At 36.9% G+C, this 19,999-nt stretch overlaps 1 protein-coding gene across 4 annotated transcripts in view; it reads left to right on the top strand.

The window, feature by feature from the left end:
• LRRC7 (leucine rich repeat containing 7) overlaps positions 1 to 19,444 on the top strand; it is a 575,277-nt gene extending 555,833 nt beyond the window's left edge. For 3 of the 4 annotated variants that reach the window (XM_047725077.1, XM_047725083.1, XM_047725078.1), the window contains one exon: positions 9,759 to 19,444. In XM_047725077.1, the coding sequence (XP_047581033.1) occupies positions 9,759 to 9,866 (108 nt within the window). In that variant the 3' untranslated portion in view covers positions 9,867 to 19,444. The remainder of the gene's footprint in view (positions 1 to 9,758) is intronic. The other variant, XM_047725079.1, reaches the window with a different exon arrangement.
• Positions 19,445 to 19,999: the final 555 nt, after the last annotated feature.

Here is a 19,999-nt window from a genome sequence, read left to right as displayed (position 1 = left end):
GCCTTAATTAATGTCACAAAGTCCATGCACTAAATTTCATGACTTTTACTCATAAGAAAGACTTTATTTCATACTTGGAATCTCTTACCTAGCTTTCCAGACCACCAAGGGGAAGGCCTCTGGATCCAGGCACATAGCCAGAAGCAAAAGTCATAGCTAACAGTTTCATTGTCCAAGAATAGAGAGAAACTTCCTTTAAAAGATAGAACCAAAATTCAAAGAGTATAGCAGAGTCATTCAGTATAGACTATAGAGTGTTTCCCAATGGCACCCCTTACAATATCTTTTTTGAAAGGAGTTCCTTACTCAAAGAAGTTTCAGAGCCATCTCAGATTCTATCCCTTGTTTCAGGATTTCACAAGGTATTAAGAATTTCAGAACCTGAGAAATCTTACAAACTTACATGTCCCAAAATATTTAATCATACAGCCCTCTTTACGAACAACATTAACTAACTACCTCCACAGAATACACTTTGGGAAATGTTTCTTACAGAAGCTTCTAACTGGGCCCACGGCTTTATCCCACAGTGTTCATGTTCATAATTATCATTATGAGTCATCTGGAATGGGTTAGAGTATATTCATGTCTCTGAATTTTTAAAAATTTCTCCCAAAAAAGCTACAAAAACTCAAGTGAGAAATTTTCGTTATGGTTAAAATGAAGTATGGGACCCTTAAAAAAATGAACTTAAGCTATTTGGAAATTTCATTAAAGCATTTTCCAACAAAGTCAAGTGAGTTAATGCTTTTCTTTAGGTGATCTTACTTGGTGGTTGAAAATCAAAAACATCAGAGAGGTTGGGGAAAAGGTTGGGGGAAAGGGTCAGTAATCACATAATTCTTAATGTTCAGAAAAATTATTGCTTTTAATGATATAATACATTTGAAGAATAAGATTTTTAATGCAATTTGATTAGAAGACAACAATAAATAATTTTTTAAAAATGTGTATGGTTTTATATGCCAGAGTTTCACTACATATCTCATTTAATTTGTGAAATTCAGTACAGTGTACTAATAAAAGACTGAGTTTAATTTATATATTGCAAATCAAAGCAGGATTATTATACAGAGTAAGTAAAACAAGAAAACCAATAAGAACAGGTTAAGTTCATTAGACTGGCTCTAACTTCCATAATTTGGCTGAAATAAAAATAACAGTTAAGCACCTATATTGTGCCATTTATATCAGGCAACAACTCTGCAAGGTATCTACTGTTGACAGAGGCTAAATGACTTCTTTGAGCTTCTTCCATTATACAGTACTGATTCTACTGGAACAAATTTGATTGATAGCATCATATACATCAGATTTTCTATTTACATATTTGGAAAACATGTATTAAATGCCCACTGTGTAGGAAGTACTGTGCCAAGCAATGTGAACAATGTAATAGACTATAGCTAAGTCACGGGCTTTACCTAACCTAGCCCAGGAACTAGACATGCCCAAAATTATCTGAGCAGAAAATGAATGAAGAAGAAAGGAAAGAAGATGACTTCAACATTAATAAAAGCAACTTCCAGTCTGTCTTCTTTTAAGAGCAAGTGATCTACCCCACAGAGACCAACAGGGCTACACAAGCCTCCTGAAAATGAGAGATTGATTTTGCAGTTCTGTTCATTTTGCAGTTTCTATTTCTTTAAAAAGAAATAAAGTATAGCTTGTCAGGGAATTGCTTTGCAAACCTAGGTAGGGAATTCATTTGTTAGAGATGTTCATTCAACACACTTGATAAGAAGAAAACAGGCATTCTAAAATCAGAGCAGATAAATAATAAGTAAATGTCTTCAGAATTACTACTTATTACCAGTTCCTTGCCCAAATTCCTAAACAAATAATTGACAAAGTCTGTACTTGAGTCTATTCTAGTTTGCCATGTCTTTTTTGAGCCAGAATTCATGAAACATTCAAACTGCAGTACGTGTGTGCACTTAAGATAAAAGAAAAATTCTTATCTGTGCTTATTCTATGAAGATTTTTTTTAATACTTCAGTAAAGGCCATTAAGACTTCAACCTTTCTCACATTTAAGAAGCGCAATGTAAATTTTTCATGGGAACTCTCCAAGAATTTAAGGTCTGTAGTTCAGGTTTTTGATAGAAAGGAAAATTTTTCAAATGACTTGGCTTAAAGTCAAGGTAGTATTGATTATGCAGTATTTTCAGCCCCAAATATATGCCAGTATTTAATGAGAGTACTCTATCAGATTAAAACTCTGAAATGAGAATGAATTCCAGGTAGCTAATGTGAAACGTAATTATGATTATTTAAGATTCCCACTGTTCCTCATAATGTCTGGCTGTCAGGATCAAACACCAAGAAGGCTTGCCCTTGTAGCTCTAATATGATTGCTGTATTTTCTAGTTTTCCCTCTTTCCAAGAGCTATAGGCTTTTAGAGATGTTAATGTACTAATGTATATCTATGTACAAAATACATGTTTACTGCCTCTTTAAATGTTTGTCCCTGAGGGTGAGTTTCAATCAACCAAGAATCACTCACCTAGTCCCTAATCCCATTTCTTTTTTGGATTCTAAAGGAGTCATGCTGTCCTTCTTACTGGAAAATACCACCAACCCTGTGGCCAAGCCTTCTTAGCAATTAGTTTTTAAAGTTAAAACTTTGAATAATAAGGATACAACAAAATTCCTGGGAGAATTACAGCATCCTCTGTAGAATTTCTGTAGTATAAACATCCATAATTTACCCATTTAACAAAACAGTTACCAGAAGGAAATCAAAGATAAATCTTGGAAGGAACAAGAGGATGGAATCCAAAAGCCAAGTAGGCTTTACAGTAAACTGATGAGCCATAATTGCAAAGCTCTACTTTTTGTTGTAATTGTAAATATGATTTTCATTAACTTTCCATCTTTCCATGTCTAAATCATGCAAAGGGACAACTAAAAAACATTTTATGGCACCAATGTCAAGTGGAATTTTAAAAAGGCAAGGATATCTCCTAGAAACAATGGCAAGATTATACAATAAAATGTTCCTTTATACTTTCAAATCAGCTAAAGCCAAGCCCATTAGTTATATATTCTTGAAGCATAAAATTTTCAGAATATCTTTTCCTACCCGAATTTTTTTCTTATTAACTTCATTTTAACTTAATAAGCCATTTCATTTATTTCTCATTTTTCATTAAATTGCTATTTCCCCTAAAGTGCACACATTTATTATAATAGACTGTGTTTATATAAAACATATATGTGACCAACTTTGACAAGTATTTTAAAATTTCATTAATTTAGCATTGATTCTTCAAATTATCTTTTGCACTTATAATACTCATATATTCAAAATATCAAATGCACAAATGTAGATTATACACATTTTCTTTTCTTTTTTAAAAATGTTTTAAAGATTTTTTTTTTTAATTTATTTGACAGAAAGAGTGAGCGAGAGAGAGAGCACACATGAGCAGGGGCTGAGGGAGAGGGACAAGCAGACTCTCCACTGAGCAGGGAGTCCAGTATGGGGCTTGATCCCAGGACCCTGAGATCATGACCTGAGCCAAAGGCAGACACTTAACCGACTGAGCCACCCAGGCACCCCTACATTTACTTTTGAAAGCATCATTGGATTTATAACCTGCCCTCAAAAATATTGCCTAGTAGTGACCTCTACTTCCTCAGCTCTTTTTCCATTCACACACATAAGACAACCACAAAATACTACTAGGTGAAATATTATGATTCTTCTCATATTCATTTTAACTGGAAAAGCCCTACACAAATGTAGTAACGTAATATTCTGATTTCCTGTCTGAATTGTCCAAGATGTGAGCCAGATAGCCAAATTCATTTTAACAATATAAATTCCCTTTGCTCTTCAGTCCTAACAATGGAAAAAGAAGGTTCTCTTGAACTAAGATTTTATCTCCTTTCATTCAAACCCCTCTTCCAACCCCTTCTGTCATTGTTTCCCCCCGCAACAGGCCTAACCCAATGTTCTATGTCAAGAAATGGCTCAATTCATATTAAAAATTCAATTCATTTAATGAACCTAAAACATTCATTAACAATCTCACCACATCCAATGAAACGGATTGTGCCAAGTTACTGAGCTGACTACTGTAACATAAATGCCCACCTAGTCACTAGCTCTGTGAGCTTGGATAGTTCATGTACTATCTCCGATCCTGACATTTTCATCTTTAAAAAAAAAAAAATAGGGTTAACTAAACAAGAAAAAGAATGTCCCATCTGACATTTTGTCCTTCTATTCTTGTGACTTAATGAAAACTCAAGAAAGTAATAGTGAAGTAATATTAATTAGTAGTGGGTTTATTTCACTGGTTCATAGTGTGTCAGGCAAAGTGTGCCAGACCAGCTGGAGGTTCCGATGTATGCCTTTGCATACATTAACCCATTTAATCTTTAATAAACTTTCTAAGATAACGTACTTTCTGATCTTTCAGAGTTCTCCTGGTATGAAGACATTCCCAGACAGTCCCTCGTTGTGGCGTTTTAAATAAGCCTCTTGAGGTTTCCGAAAGCTCTGGTTTTTAGATACTAAATATTTCTGGGGACTAAAATTACAGGTATAGTCCTGATGTTTATTTGACTCAGTGATGTAAGTTATCAACGTGCTTATTTCCTTCTGGGAAATCGGCTCTGCACTTGAGTCTCCAACTGTATAATTCTCATTTGTCACTACAAAGCATGAAAACTAAAAGCTGATGGTTTAAAGTGATATTAAAGCTAATTTATACGCGGGATCTTTCTAGCCTTGAATCAGAGCCTGGATGGTGGTTCAGAACATCTTGAAGCCAGTTTTACTGGAAACAGAGCCAGATACAAAGCCAGACCTCTGCAAGCTTTGTCTTTTCCCTGCTTTTTCCCCTCTTGGCTGCAGCAAGCTAGGGTTCATTGGGGCCACTGGAAAAGATTTGATTCTCTCGGATTTTCTGCAGCTTTTGTGAGCACAGTACCATGATCCCCTTCGTGCCGACTCTTCCCCGTTATCCTTCCATCTGGATGTCCCAGGAGCCCCTCTGTCCTGCTCTCTCCCCTCCGTGCCTCTGTCCCCTGAGATCCTTGTTCTTCAATTCGGCCACTGAGCTGGAGCCAGCTTTCTGCCATCCTCCTGCAGGAAGGATTAGGCCCTCTTACCTCAGGCAGATTTTCCTAGATGCCCAGGGCAACAGCAAATGCTATCTTTCAGCTTTGCACTAAATGTCACAAGCTGCAACCCCATCCCACTCCTCTGATTTGATTTCCCTTCTTTCACAATGCTCCCTTTTAAATTTATCTTCTGATAAATCTCTCAGCATTCCCTGTGGTGAATACCAACGGCAGTAAAGCCTAACCTCTGTCGCTAATGCTGCCACCCTGACCTCCTTCCTGAACTCCAGTCTCTTGTTTCTAAATATATGATCAACATTTCCTTTGCATGCATTGCCATGGCCACAAACCCCATTGTCTTCCCAACTAAGCTATTACTTTGTTTCCATCTTCCGTTAATGATATCACAATCTGATTCTTCTTTGTTTCTTCTACCCTTGTTCAATTAAATGCCAGATTTATAGATTCTACCCTAAAAGTTTTCTCCTTTTTTAATCCATTTCCTCCCAAGTTTCCTGGCACTGTCCTAGCAGATAGCTTGACTTAGTCTTTCCACTTTTGAGAGAGAAAGCTCACATATGGCTACAAGAACCCAATTAAGCCAGAGTTAACACTATAATAAGAATGAGAGGTTCAGCATTTCTGGAGATTCTAATTTAGGACCAAATGTTATTTCTACCAGTATTTTTGGAATGACTTATGTTAATCCTGAGAGGAATTTGAATGAGAATGAAGGTTTTGCAAGCACTGTAAAGAACAAATTATGTCAAGAGATGATATAGCAACAATTTTAAGGGGGAAATGGTCATTATTTTATCATAATCAATGAAATGTCAGTTCAGATCAATGGAAGCAACCGTGGTCTTATTATTTTAGTGAAGTATTGAAAGAAATAATAAGAACAAATATTACGGTGTCCGATTATTCAGCCCTGGATGTGTGGCCTTAGTCAGGTAGCTTGGCCTCTCTGAGGTTTATCTCTTTCATTTACAAAATAAGAGCATTAGCCTAGATCATGCTTGCTCTCACTCTCTCATTCTCTCACTCTTACTGCCTCTTTCTATCTCTCCAGAGTTTTGTTTAAATATTTCACATATTGGGTTATCTCTCTTTATTTTGAAGAAAAGAATCTACAAACTAACCCCAGCTTTCATCAACGTCGCCCCCCCAACACACACACACACACACACACACACACACACACACACACACACACACACACACCCATTAGTTTATTTTTATGGTTGTTTCCTACGCTAAAGCCTAGGGTCTAAGTTCACTGATATTTTTATTTTTAAATTCTCATAAAAATGATTACGTACTGAGATCATCTTAAAACTCTTTTCCTTACATGGATTATTGAAGAATTTACTTGAAATAGCCAACTGTTCACATGTCTAGAGCTGGACGAGGCTCCAGGCTTGAGTGAGACAAGATTGTGGCCCTTTCGCTAATCACACTCTTGCCAGGTGTGAGTATGGGGAAAACTCTTGTAATTCACCTCAGAGAAAATGGGTCCCTGAAAATTTTCCCTCTTCCCTTTCCATTCCACTGAGCTACCCTAGTACTTTATTTATCTCTTCTGGTGATAATTCAGTTCAGCCGTTGTTGAGTGCCTTCTACAGGTAAGGCGTTTTCTACATTATTTTACATTATGTCCATGGCTAATTTCCCCTTCTGGAGGGTTACTTCTTTGAGGGGAGCCTTCCCTGTCTCATCTCTTTCTTACTCCTATCCCCAGTGCCAGGCACAATGCCTTGAGCCCAGTTAATATAACTGACGTTTTTGATTGAAAAAAAAAGAAAGAAAAAAAATGATAGAAGTGAAACACCCTTTTCTGAAGACCTTTTGATAAAAGTATCATTCAAAATTAACAGCTGTGATTCATTTGCTATCTGGGCTCTCTGCCATTTGTGCTCTTAAAATTGATATTATTTTGGGACTGGTAGTTCCTAAAACCAAGAATGGTGAGGTCTAATGGTGGACAATATACCATTCATGACCTCCAAATCCTAGAGAATTCCTTTTCTCTGAAACACTAAGATACTGAAAATTCAAACAATTCCCTGAAAATTCTTGGTGGGTTTGGAGTTCATTGCAACTCGAGATTTTGAGTCTTTCGATAGAGAAATCTGAACATTCACAAAATTATTATTAAGGACATTTAAGAATTCCATTATTAAAGTTAAATTTAGGAGCACCTGTCTGGCTCAGTCAGTACAGCATGCAACTCTTGCTCTCTGGGTTGTGAGTTCCGGCCCCACGTTGGGCATTGAGCTTGCTTAAAATAAGTAAGTAAATACATAATTAAATAAATTTAATTCACAATTCAGGTATGTCTTTTGGTCAAATTGGGGACATTAAGGCAGTTAGTATGTTCCTCAAAAATACAGTGGAAGAAGCATACATTTCACCCAAGTTTGCTATTTTCCTGATGTCAGATACAGATTGAGAATAAAAAGAAGAATGCACCATATGCTGTGTTCTCTATCCCACATCTTCATCTGACCAGAAATAACATCACATGGAATCCAATTCTCTGGTTTTAACTACAACTGAAGCAAGAAATGTGGGCTGTGGAACAAACCCAAAGTTCTACCCAACTATAATTTCTGCCACCAAAACAGCTGATGCTAATTTGATAAGCATTTCCATTAATTAAATGTTATTATATACATTAAAGGAGATATATATATATTTAGAGACGGAGAGAGAGGAGGGAGGTTAGGAGAGAGAAGGAGATTCTTCTATTCAAAACAAATTTGGGGGCGCCTGGGTGGCTCAGTTGTTAAGCATCTACCTTCAGCTCAGGTCATGATCCTGGGGTCCTGGGATTGAGCCCCACATCAAGCCCCACATTGGTCTCCCTGCTCCACGGGAAGCCTGCTTCTCTCTCCCACACCCACTACTTCTGCTCCCTCTCTAGCTGTGTCTGTCAAATAAATAAATAAAATCTTTAAAACAAACAAACAAATTTATACTTCTAGAATTATGGGCTTTTATGGTTTTACATTTCTGTGTCCTCGTATTTTCCTTGTTAGATGTACTGTGGTTTAAGAAATGCAATATTTTAGGACCTTTTTTCATCATATCATCAGTCAACCAATTTTAACAAATAGTGATAAAATACAATGTGTCAGATGACTTTCATCTAAGTTATAAAGACTATACAGTACTGTGATCTGTTGTTTTAAATTTTAAAAAGCCAAAGGCAGTGAAATATCTAGAGTGGTTATTTGAAATATTAATCATATTTTAAGAAAGCATTAAAAAAGTAAAACAACAAAGGCAATGGGTTCCCCAAATTAGTATCAGTCAATTGAAAACTGAAAACGTCAACCAATTAACCGGCTCTGTTATCGATACTTTGCCACCTAGTCAGTTTGGCTGACTCTTCCAAATCAACTGAGTCCCAAATGCAAGGAAAACTTACATAATTGTTAGTCATGGAATTTCCAAGAATTATTCCTACCAAGTTTCTGTAAGGTTGTGTTTTATTTGGGCCTTAATGACAGTGAAGTTTTATGGGATCCACTTCTTTATACATTAATAGTAGAAATCATTCCAATCAAGAGAAGCTGTAATTTAATACAGGAAAAAAAGAGCACTCGCAACAGAAAAGCATGTGAAGAGTCAAATACTAACCAGTTGAATCCCAAAATTTTAACCTTAGGCTAACTGTGTTTAAAATGGATTTTGAATACTTAGACTGATGATTCTTAACTAGAAGATGACAGGCATTTTCACTGTTAATAATATCAGTGTGCTTCACCTCTGAGGCATGGATCTCTTAGGTATATTGGATGCCATTGAGAACCACCGGTATACTTGCATTTAGCAATGGGGGAAGTAAAAATGATCTCTTTAATATAAAAATGTAGGGGTGCCTGGGTGGCTCAGTCGGTTAAGCATCTGCCTTTCACTCAAGTCATGATCCCAGGGTCCTGAGATGGCGCCTTGCGTCGGACTCCTTGCTCAGCGGGGAGCTTGCTTATCTCTCTCTCTCTCTCTCTCTCACTCCTTGCTCAGCGGGGAGCTTGCTTCTCTCTCTGTCCCTCTCCTTGATTGTGCTTTCTCTCTCTTTCCCTCTCTCCCTCTCTCTCCCCCAAATAAATAAAACCTTTAAAAAAAAAAGAATGTAAAAAAATATAAAAATGTATAAACTAAGAACTTTTCAATGAGCCAAAATAAGATCTAATAAGACCCTAAGTGTGCAACCATGTGTGTCATGAGTGAAATATTTCACCTTGCTGATGGGATTATTCTTTTCAGTAATTATATAGCAAGAAGGCAATGGTCCGGTCCAGTGGACACTTCCAAAACATCTCAACTAAGTACCTGTAAAAACAAGACAAATCAAAAGAATGACCACAGAACAACTGCCTTATTTCAAATGTATCTATCTGTTATTCACCAGGGCATCTCTATGATTAGTACAGTGGCTAAGACAGTCTTAGTTAGGAAGTCCTAGAAGCTTGTTAAATATTTGTTGAGTTAATAAACTGAATCATAGCTGGGTGAAATTAATTAACTGTTTCCATAGTTACAATTCTATTATGAATTTTGAAAACCAATAGTTTTTGGTTGCTCAAGAGTCCCTTTAATCTTATGATTAGAAAAAATGACGAGGTTACAAACAAGTATCTTGCATTGATTGCCCTGTTTTGTTTGTGTGTTTACAGGCAAATGGACATAGTTTTGTACATATGGAACATGAAAAAGCTGTATTACTACTGAAGAGTTTCCAGAACACAGTAGACCTAGTTATTCAACGTGAGCTTACTGTCTAAATATTTTTTATAAATAGTGAAGATACGTCTAGCCAGACCTAATGTTCAAAAATAAATTTATACATAGAAACAAATTTTGCCATTTGCTGGACCAATGGCAAACATTAGTGCCAAATGTATAATAATATATGTTAGCACTGATCATCCTTAAAAATGTTAACTATATAAATATGATGTTCATGTGGTTATGTATTAGTTTTACTTGTCAGCCTCTGGCTGTGCATTGGTGCAGTTTTGTTTTTGTTTTTGTTTTTGTTTTTTAATCAAATAAGTTTCTTCTCGAAGTGGATTTCATATAATTTCGGAGCACGGAAGCACATACAAGCTCTTTACGAATTCTGCTCTCCATCAGAAACACTGCCTCAAAGTTGTATATGCCTTTATATAGAAAATACAAATATAAAGAATTGTAATTCCCATAAAATATTTCTAGCACAGGTATATGTTGGCATATATACAAAAAGAATATAGAGAAAAACAATATTTTCATAAACTAAACATCTCGGATTGAGAAAGAAACTATATCTTAAAATAAGACTTTACTATATTGAATCTTTTTCAATAAAAATTACATGATAATGCCTTATGAAAGTAACTGTACATATGGTATAAAGTGTTTATATTTGGTTCCATATTCATTTGCTAAATTCTCATTATACAGAGTGAAATATTTCATAAATTAGCCATTTATCTCTGGGACCGGAATAAAAATAGGACAAACTAATTTGTTCAATGCCTTTAGCTAATTACAATACACACAAAGAGTTAAGAAACAGACTAAAGTTCATTACAGATAAATCTTTTTCACCACAAATTTAAGCAGTGAATGATGGGTGGCAGGAAAGATATTGCTTAATTTCTTTCAAGTTTATGTTGATTATAAACTGTAGCCCATGTGATTTCTTTACTTGTAAATGTGGAATTTATTTGTGTGTTGCTTTATCTAATTTGCTACTTTTAAATAATTTAAAATGAGTTTTGGAGATTGATAAAATTTATCATTAAGGAAGATCGTTGTTAGAAAGTTATGGTGGATGATTAAAAAACTTTGGCATTTAAATATGAAACTTCAAATATAATTTCTCAGAGCTGTGGTCTACCTGTTTTATTAAGTTCAGTGCCTGTTTTTTGTGGGCAAAAATAGAGAAAATACTTTTTTTTTCCAAAAATGTTTCAAAGTATAATCCTGGGTTCTCTTATTGAGAGAAAGACAAGCATAGTTAATAGAGAATTTGTTATTTTTACATTAGAATTGTTTCCTCTATAAATAATCAAAATTCATTTTATAATTCTTTAAAAATATTTCTTTTATATATTAGCCATTAATTTGATTAAAATATTAATTTGAAATTCCAGAATAATTTCCCAGAGTTGGTTGTATGCATGCTCTCTCATATTTCCACATAGCCATATGTATATATGTGTATATATATACACATATATATATATGTATAATGGATTTAGTTTACATGGTAGTGTTTCAAGTATTCTATTGGGATTTTCACAATAATATCATGTACTGGTGTCACCAAAGCTCTGAGAGTAATATTTGTAAGTTAACTGTTTTATGGGGACATTGAAAATACTGTATTTTTGTAGGGTCTATTAAAATGAGTGTCACTTATTAGAAGTACAGTGGTATTTTTTGGCAATAGAATTTGTCACTTGAAGGCAAATGATACTTCACTTTATAGATGATGCACTAATTTTGATGTTGCTTTACGTCAGGGTGACATTATACCATGATTTTATAGGGTTTGACATTTAGCAAATGATTAAATGATTGGCCTATTTAATACGTTTCCCAGAAGTAAGTTTTAAATGCATTTTAATATATCGACAGTTTCTGATGAGAAATGTCTTTCAGAGCCTAATTTCCTTTGTCAAAAACTGACACCAAACCATGGTACCACGGTTTCCAGCTGCTATTATAGGATGATCATCATTAATCAAGATGGAGGCCCCCACTGGCCTCACAAGATCACTTAAAAGAAAAACAAACTCCTGGGTGTAGTGTTGGCAATGAAGCATCTCAACTCATCCCATCAGTTCTGTTTAATCTGTTCTGGGAGAGGTCGAAGAAGAGTCAGACAGAGGACCACCCAAGTCTCGTCTCTTATGTCAGGTCTCCCCATCAGACCCAGGGCTCCAGGAGAGGCTTCTGAGGCACAGAGCTACAAGGATCATAGTAAACACCTCTTCCACTCCTGATGTGACACCATTGTCCTGGCCCAGGGCTCTCATCCTTCCTGTTCTACAGGAAAAGAGGAAAAGAAATGGGGTTCCTGACCCACTGGAAAAGAAATATGATGTTTCAAAGCACCTCATTGTCAATTGTACTGCCATGCTGCATACTGAGAAAAGGCAGGTAATAATGAAAAGAGACATTTTTTTTAGATTGATTGAAAAAAAATCACTAATTACTCGAGGGGTTAAAAAATCTAATTTATTCCATAGGCGACCAAAACCAAAAATACATTAATTTCTGAGTATTGACTTTTGGAGTAATTGGCTTTGCTCCCTGAAATTAGAATCTGGTTTATGTTAACCACCCCTTCCCACCAAAAGAAAGAAAGGAAGGAAGGAAGGAAGGAAGGAAGGAAGGAAAGGGAAAAATAAGTTAAAGGTGTGCCTTTTTAAAAAAGAAAAACGACGACAACAAAGGAGTGAAATTCATGATGATTCCAATAGATTTGCCTCTTGGTCTTTGATTTTTACTGAGATCTTTCTGCTGAGGAAGCTATCTCAATCTGGTGAATCAGTAAGACACAAGGAAGGAGAATGGGAAAGATCAGGGTGGAAAGAACAAGGAGCGAAAAGTACTGGTAGAATTCCTGCAGATTTTGCAAAGCCAAATAGACATTCGTGGTCAATTTTTAAAACTTTATATGGCTTAAAATACATTGCCACAAAAGATCTCTTACAATAATTTCCACCTTCCAGACAATATAACTCACTTTAACAAAGAGAATAATTTCAAAATATAAGTGTACTTTGACAAGGAATACTCAAAATCAGTATAACATACTGATATTTACATCATGCTAATTTATTGCTCATTGAAACCTATAAAATATGTGTGTCTCGGTTCATTAAAACTCTTAATTGCATAAAAACATCAAACAATCCTAGTTGTTTCTGGGTCTTACATTGGATTACCACTTTCAAGATGAAAAGCAGTTTTACAGAGAGGATGACAAATCAGCATTAATTTGTTTTTAATCTGAAAGATGATTGCACACATATTACTAATATAATTGCTTGTTTAAAAAGTAGGACTGAAATATCTTTCAGTGGGTGAACTAAAGAGATAGTATACCCAGACAGAGAAAAATGAAGAAATTAGATTTATACCTTCAAATATTAAGTGAAAGTATTTGAATTTGCCAGAATGATTAGATGAAGGGAGCAAGAAAAACATTTTACCATAAATCATCAAATCAAATACCTCCACCAAAATTTAAATATTTGGAAAATATAGTGTGTTTGTCACCTTGTCTTTTCATTGGCTTTTAATGCTGTGCTCGGTCAATTCCTGCCCCCTCACCGGCACCCAGATCAAGAATGTCTATTCTGATGGATCTGCTGTTAATCAAGAGGCAACAATACACCATAACCAGATAAACAGGCATGCTGGTACAGGACCACCGCTCTAAGCCTTTGGTAAATTCAATCAGGCAATGTGTTTGACTGATTCTTGAAATACTGACCAAACAGCGGGCTTGCTGAAACATTGGGTCAGTAAAAGGTTATGTAAATAAGGAAATCCAGTCAGTTCAGAAGATGGGTCCTTTATCTAGTATCAAGAAAAGCAGGGTTGAGTTTCCAGGAAAGTTCCTCTCACAGAAATGCTATATCTTTCTGAGGCTCAATAAAATGTTCAAACACTGGGTTGATGATGCGCCCTGTCTTATGGTTGTAGTTAACGGATCATCTGGGAATTGGGGGTTGAGGGGGGTGGGAATCTCCAGATTTTAGATCACCTGCATGAACTATGTTCCTTAGCAATATAACTGCTTCCCATTATGAAAAGCATCCTGCCTTAGCCCGGAATATGGCCCCATCACTCAGTTAGACTGTCGCCCAGGTACATACGATAGCAAGAAAATAGAATATGGGCTGGGGGAAAACAGACGTGCACTCTAGAAAGCACCATTATAGGAGACCACGGGTGTCCACTCTCCTGTGCATCCCTTCAGCTTCATTTGATCTAAACTATCCAGAAAATGTGTTTTCTGAAACCCCCCACTGTACAGAACTCAAAGCAGATTCAGTCGACTGGTGCAGCTGCATTCTGAACCTTCTGGGGCATTTCCATTTCTTGTATGCAAAACTGACCTCTCTTCATTGCTGCCGTAGCTGCTATAGGCCCGTCCCTCGGACTCGCTATGATGTTCCAAAGGCAGCAGATGGCTGCTGACACAAGGATAAGAGGCCCCCTTAGAGTTCTAATTGTCTGGAGACCCTTGAGTATCTATGCATGGTTCCAGCTTCCAGTTTGGGAAGAACTTCCTTAGGTGACCAAGGAACTTGGAGTAGTAGCATTAACCCAGGTGCAAAGGTGGCGCATTTATGTCTCTGACAACAAACCAACCTTGTGTGCGAGGGGGGGGCAATGCCTTAATAGAACCATGGTTCCACTTCTGTTTTTAAAATGTTGACTTTTGCCGTACTGACAACTCTCTCTAAGCCTGTCAGCTGATTGTTACTGGGACAGGTTCCAATCTTCCTCACCTTTGACACTATCTACAAGAGAATGGTTTGGAAACATGCCCCTATGAGGGTATAAATTGCACAACTTCTACTTTGGAGAACTCAGAGATTTCTGATCTATGGAGGGGAAAGATACACTCGGCTTTTGATTAAAAAGAATAAACAAAAACCTAGGAATATTGAATTCCTCTGGATTCTTGACTATGTGATTATCATGATCTTTCCTGGGAGCAGTTCTAGGGGAAGTAAAGAGAGAAAAACTGAGGGGAGGGAAATAATCCACTGGTTCCAGCTTTAGAAGGTTTAGAAGCATTACTCCATCTGCTAGGGTTTCCCTAGTGGATTTTGTTGGTAGGGCAGTGAGCTCATACTTTGTAACGACCCACTGAGCATGAAGCAGGATGAGAAATAAGGCTGGATGTAAGACAGGCACAAAGAGAAGGGTATCTCTGCAGCTGTCCTGATATCTCCCCAGACTATGCTCCAAACACCTTTTCTTGGCCTAATTTTGTTAATAGCAGCACCTCAAAGAGTGGAAGATTATGAAATCCAGGCAGTGTTTATGTAGAAAGCAATGAAACCCTGTGACTCCTCTTAGTCTGGTGTTGGAACCAGTGTAGGCCAGGCCCAAAGAAAAAGCCATGGGTCTAACTTTTACAAGTATTATTTTCAAACCCAGCATAACTTACAACCTATGTGGGGATGATTACTGAGGAAAAAGTTAAATAAATCATCCAATCTTTCTCTAGTTTGAAGAGTAGATACATTTTCTTCTTAAAACTACCAGTGTTGCACAGTTGTATTAGTTGTGCCAGGTTTGTTTCTATTTTTTTCTTCCCCATCTTTAAAATAACAGGAGTCAGCAGCCTACAGTCAGGTCTCTCTATACCTGGAGTAAAATATCCTAGTACAGAGACTTATTCTCACCAGAAAACTCCATATTTCCTCCACAGGGAAACAATTCCTATAGCTGAATCTCAGAGGATTAAGGTATGTCACTCAAAATTCAAAACATTGGGGGGGGCATTTTATTGAAGAATATGATGGAAACAGTAAGTGCAATGTTTATAAATATTTGTTGAGCATCAAGTATATACCAGGCTCTGCATGACATGATCTCCTCTACACAGAGTCTCACAATCAAGTGGGAAGATGAGAGAGCTTCCAGAAAAAAAGGCAGTACAAGGCAATGTGGTGAGTCCCTTTGTCCCTGCTCTCGGCCCATGTATTGCAAAAGGAAGTAGCCGCGTTATCTAGACAAATCTCTTCTGGGTTTGAGGGTGGCTATTCCATTGGGAGCTAAGTTCTCCATACTGGGTCTTAGGGCCTTTGGGAGGCCATTATCAACGTTCACCAAGATGTAGGGCAATATTTGATAGGCTAGAAGTGGCGAGAGTGGAGACTTACTGGACAGAGTAAGTAGCAACCACAGTCCCTTGAATCTGTAGAAGAGAATTTTGCCAGTTGGTTTGTTCTAAATAAGAGAGAGAACATAATGAAAAATGGTGGTGTTCTGCCTGGCCCAGCACTGTCTCTATCTATAGGCCCCTGACATGTCTGGGGGAAGAGGTGAAGGTAGAACGTTAAAAGGCACGGACTGCTGGATTAAAGAGGTTCTTCTGTGCTGCCAACCCAAAGGGTTGTTCCTATGACCATTGTCCCTTATAGATTATCAGGGAGCACTGGAGTCCTCAAGATCCAGTATTAGAATGAGGCACTCAGAAATGCAATCAGCTGAATATTCATTCACCAGCTGCATTTCCTGTTTATTTACTTCACTTCCCTCAGTGGGGTGAAGGGCATTCTCACTGTGTGCTGTTTATCCCATCCCATGAAAACACTGTTTGCATGTTGGGTCATACAGATTTACAAACCGCAGACATCCCTTCATTCTTCCAAGGAAAGCTTGATTCCTCTGAATCTGGGAATTGCTTATTTTTTCTTCACTCTGTCTATACATAATCAGTGTTTTCGACACCTAGAAATCCTTAACTTTCCCTGAGTATTCCCTGTGCTTTTCAACCTCAGCTTTTGCCCACAGTGGTCCCTCCACTGTAATGTCTTCCTCTCCCCATCCCCTTTCTAAAGTATCAAAATTAGACGCAGCCTTCAGAGTCCAGCCCAAGCATCACCACCACCATCATAAAACTTTCCCTAATCTTACCTGGAAGAAATTTCTCTTATGATAATACAGTCATATTATTTTTTGGTAAATTTCATAGTACTTAACCACATTCTACCAAAGGTCATAGCTATTTGGTATTTGTGCTTTCTCTCCTATCAACTATATCAACTATATACTCCTTGAGAGGATCAGACAATACTTCAAAGAGGCATTCTAGATACAAGAACTTCCAGAGGGCACATCTGGTTTTGCTCACCATGTATCATTAGTGCCTGTCATGGTAGGTGCTCAATAAATGTTTATACAATGATGAAACAGATGACAGGCCTAGCACATAAACACAATAAATATTGAATCAAATGGGAAGTTGGTGTCCAGTTTGCACAATCTTAAGCCATTTCACTTTCTCAGTTCGCCCACTATGCCTGTTTTTTAATTAATTTTTAAAAATTTTCCCTTTTAATCTAATTCTCCTTCCCTCCTCAGTATTTCTTCTAAGACATTTTGGGCTCTTCTGCTGTGCATCAGCAATCGTGTTTAATTTCTCTTTTATGTGTTCTAAGGACCTGAACACTGTCCAAAAAGTTTAACAAGTGGCTTTTGTTGATTGAATTGGAATACATAACATCTATACTTTTGATTTGTTTGGATTTTATTTCTCATCTTGGTAGAAGTCATGCATATAGGTTCCAGAAATATTTCAGAGAAGTGAATGCGTGAGTTTGAATTTACAGAGCCATGGTTTTGACCTTAAAGGCATCTTAGAGATAATCAAGCCCAGTTCCCTCATTTTCTCTGAGGCCCAAAGCCTAGAGAGGTGATGTGACTCTGTGAACTGAGAAGACAAAAGTGTATGGTTATATCTGGTTTTAGACCTTTTTAAGGCTCTTCTACCTGTACATTGTGACTTGGTAGATTACTTTGTGCAAGCTATTTTTTTTTTAAATTTGGAGGCATGAGGAATGGTAAAGAGAGTTGGGTTGGGCATGGGGTTAGGGAAAGGTAGTTGGGAAGACGGAGTCCCCAATCCTATTTTAGCTCTAAAATTTACTGAAATTTCTGCTTCATGCTGCCTCTTCTAGAATAAGGAAGAGTCTGTCTGCAGGCCTTTGGCTGTAGTTCAGTCTGACAATGTTTATACATTGCATTTTGGCATCTTTTCATGGACAGATTCCACTACCTGTATCCCTAAAGTGAAAATGTCATGTACTCCAGCCAAAATTATCAAGAAAAGCTGCAGAAAGCTATAGCATTAACATGATAAGTACTTAGGTCACAGAAAATCTGGATTACTTGATAAAACCACGTGCCCCCTGCCAAACTTTTATAGAGGTCAGAATCTTGTCTATTGATATCAAAGTAGAGACAAAACTATTTATACTGCCATTAGCAGTAACTTCACTGGATACTTCCATTACAGGAGGGAAAGAGGGGAATCTAGCTCCCGAAAAACAAACAAACAAACAAACAAAAAAAAACAGTGTGTAAGAGGGGAAAGCCCTGAAATGGTACGCTCTTAACCCCAGCTCCTTTACTACCTGATAGGATTCTGATTTCCTTGCAAGTAAAAGCATTTCTTTAGCTTTCCTCAGAAATATTTCCCATATTTTTCTATTTGAGTTGCAAAGCACAGTGACTACAGAATTTAGTGAAATATTCCCAAACTTAAATCCATTTCTCATCTACTATTATGCTTATACAAATAATATTAACTACTCCATCTGCCTCTTTTTTTTTTATTATTTCTTTTTGTGAGGGGAATTTGCTATCTCTTTACATGAAGAGAACTTGCAGGCTGGCTGATGATGGCTTCTTTTCAGGATTTTTAAAATTCTAGAAGACATAAGTATACCTTGAAGGAAACTTTCATCATCAAATTAAGAGTATGGTGCCTCAAACTCTCCAGAGGTCTACACTTGGGTCTTATAGCCCAGTGTTTATATATTTACAGATGGACAGAATGTCATGGTCTGTTAAACCAACTGAAGTGAAAAATGAAAAACAAATTATTAGTTGAGAGAGTAACATTTTAGAGTAGTAAGAATGTTTCAGAATAGTAAGAGTACTTTAAGTAAGGGTATTTTAGAAAAATAAGAGTGAGAGTAGACTTGAGGGCTGGATTTCTAGAGAAATTCCTTCAAGAGAAATTAGTAAGTTATTAGAGAAGAACTCAAAAAGGGGAAAAGAAGGGAGATAAAGGGCTGACAGGGAGGTACAGAGAGAAATTGGAAGACAGAAATTAACCTCTAATAAGCTGTCCTTCAGACAGCCCCAGAACTCCCTATCTTTCCCTCTCCTCCCCTGACTGGAAGAGTGATCTTTCAGCTCTCCTTGGTTTCGGGCCTCCCTCCCACTGTTCTAGAAGTAGAAAGAATTCAAAATGAAAAATAAGACATATAGTAGAATCACATTTCATTTCACTGCTATTTATTTTCAGAAACTACTTTCATAATGTAGTGGATAATTTTTTAGACATGCAACTTCACAGTATAAGGAAAATCACCCACTAAAGTTATCCCATTAAAAAAAAAAAAAGTAGTTTTCTGAAATAAAGGCTAATATCAAATAAGATAGTCACAGGTAAATTCTGGGGGGAAATGAGGAAAATTATTGCTCTGTCGTAAGACAAAAAATGACCTTGAGAGGATCTTGCTCATCTGTCTACCTTCTGAAAAGAACTAATGTTATTTTTAATTTCCTCCAGAGAAGAGACTGCTACTTAACTCAGTAACCCATCCCGGTAAAGCAACAAAACATGTGTTTTATCCCAATAAGACCCTCCATTTCAATTGCTGGGCTTAAATCTGATATATACTATCCTCATCTACAGGTGGACAGAGCCACGTACTTTTTAGGACATATCTGCACTTAGGAAAAGCCGCCACTAGATGGAGCCCTTATATTTTATTTCTTGTCTTGAATATTCTCTAGCTTGGATGACCACACACACTGGACAGTCCATTCTCATACCTGTTTTGCTGATGTAACTGTGAATAAGTAACTGTTAATCAACTGTTGATAAAACTGTTAACACCCATTTCTATACTCTATTGAGATAATTAATTTGAAACAACCCTTTAGGTTTAAACAATATAAGACAATACAGTAAGAGCTTTGAGCTTATTTTAAGTAGTTTCTGTATTTTTTGACTAAACCTCTCTGGTTGTATCCCAGTCATAGAGAGACCCAATCATAAGGGGAGAGAAAGAGAGAGAGAGACTGACTGCTCTTTAAGCCTTGGTGAAATGTGTGATTTAGTTTTGATATTCCCAATTGTTCAGGTTATTACACCTGC

The sequence above is a fragment of the Lutra lutra genome, chromosome 4 (assembly GCF_902655055.1).
Source record: "Lutra lutra chromosome 4, mLutLut1.2, whole genome shotgun sequence".
Lineage (NCBI taxonomy): Eukaryota > Metazoa > Chordata > Mammalia > Carnivora > Mustelidae > Lutra > Lutra lutra.
Note: the sequence above shows the minus strand (reverse complement) of the source record. Positions and strands in the feature narration are given on the sequence as shown.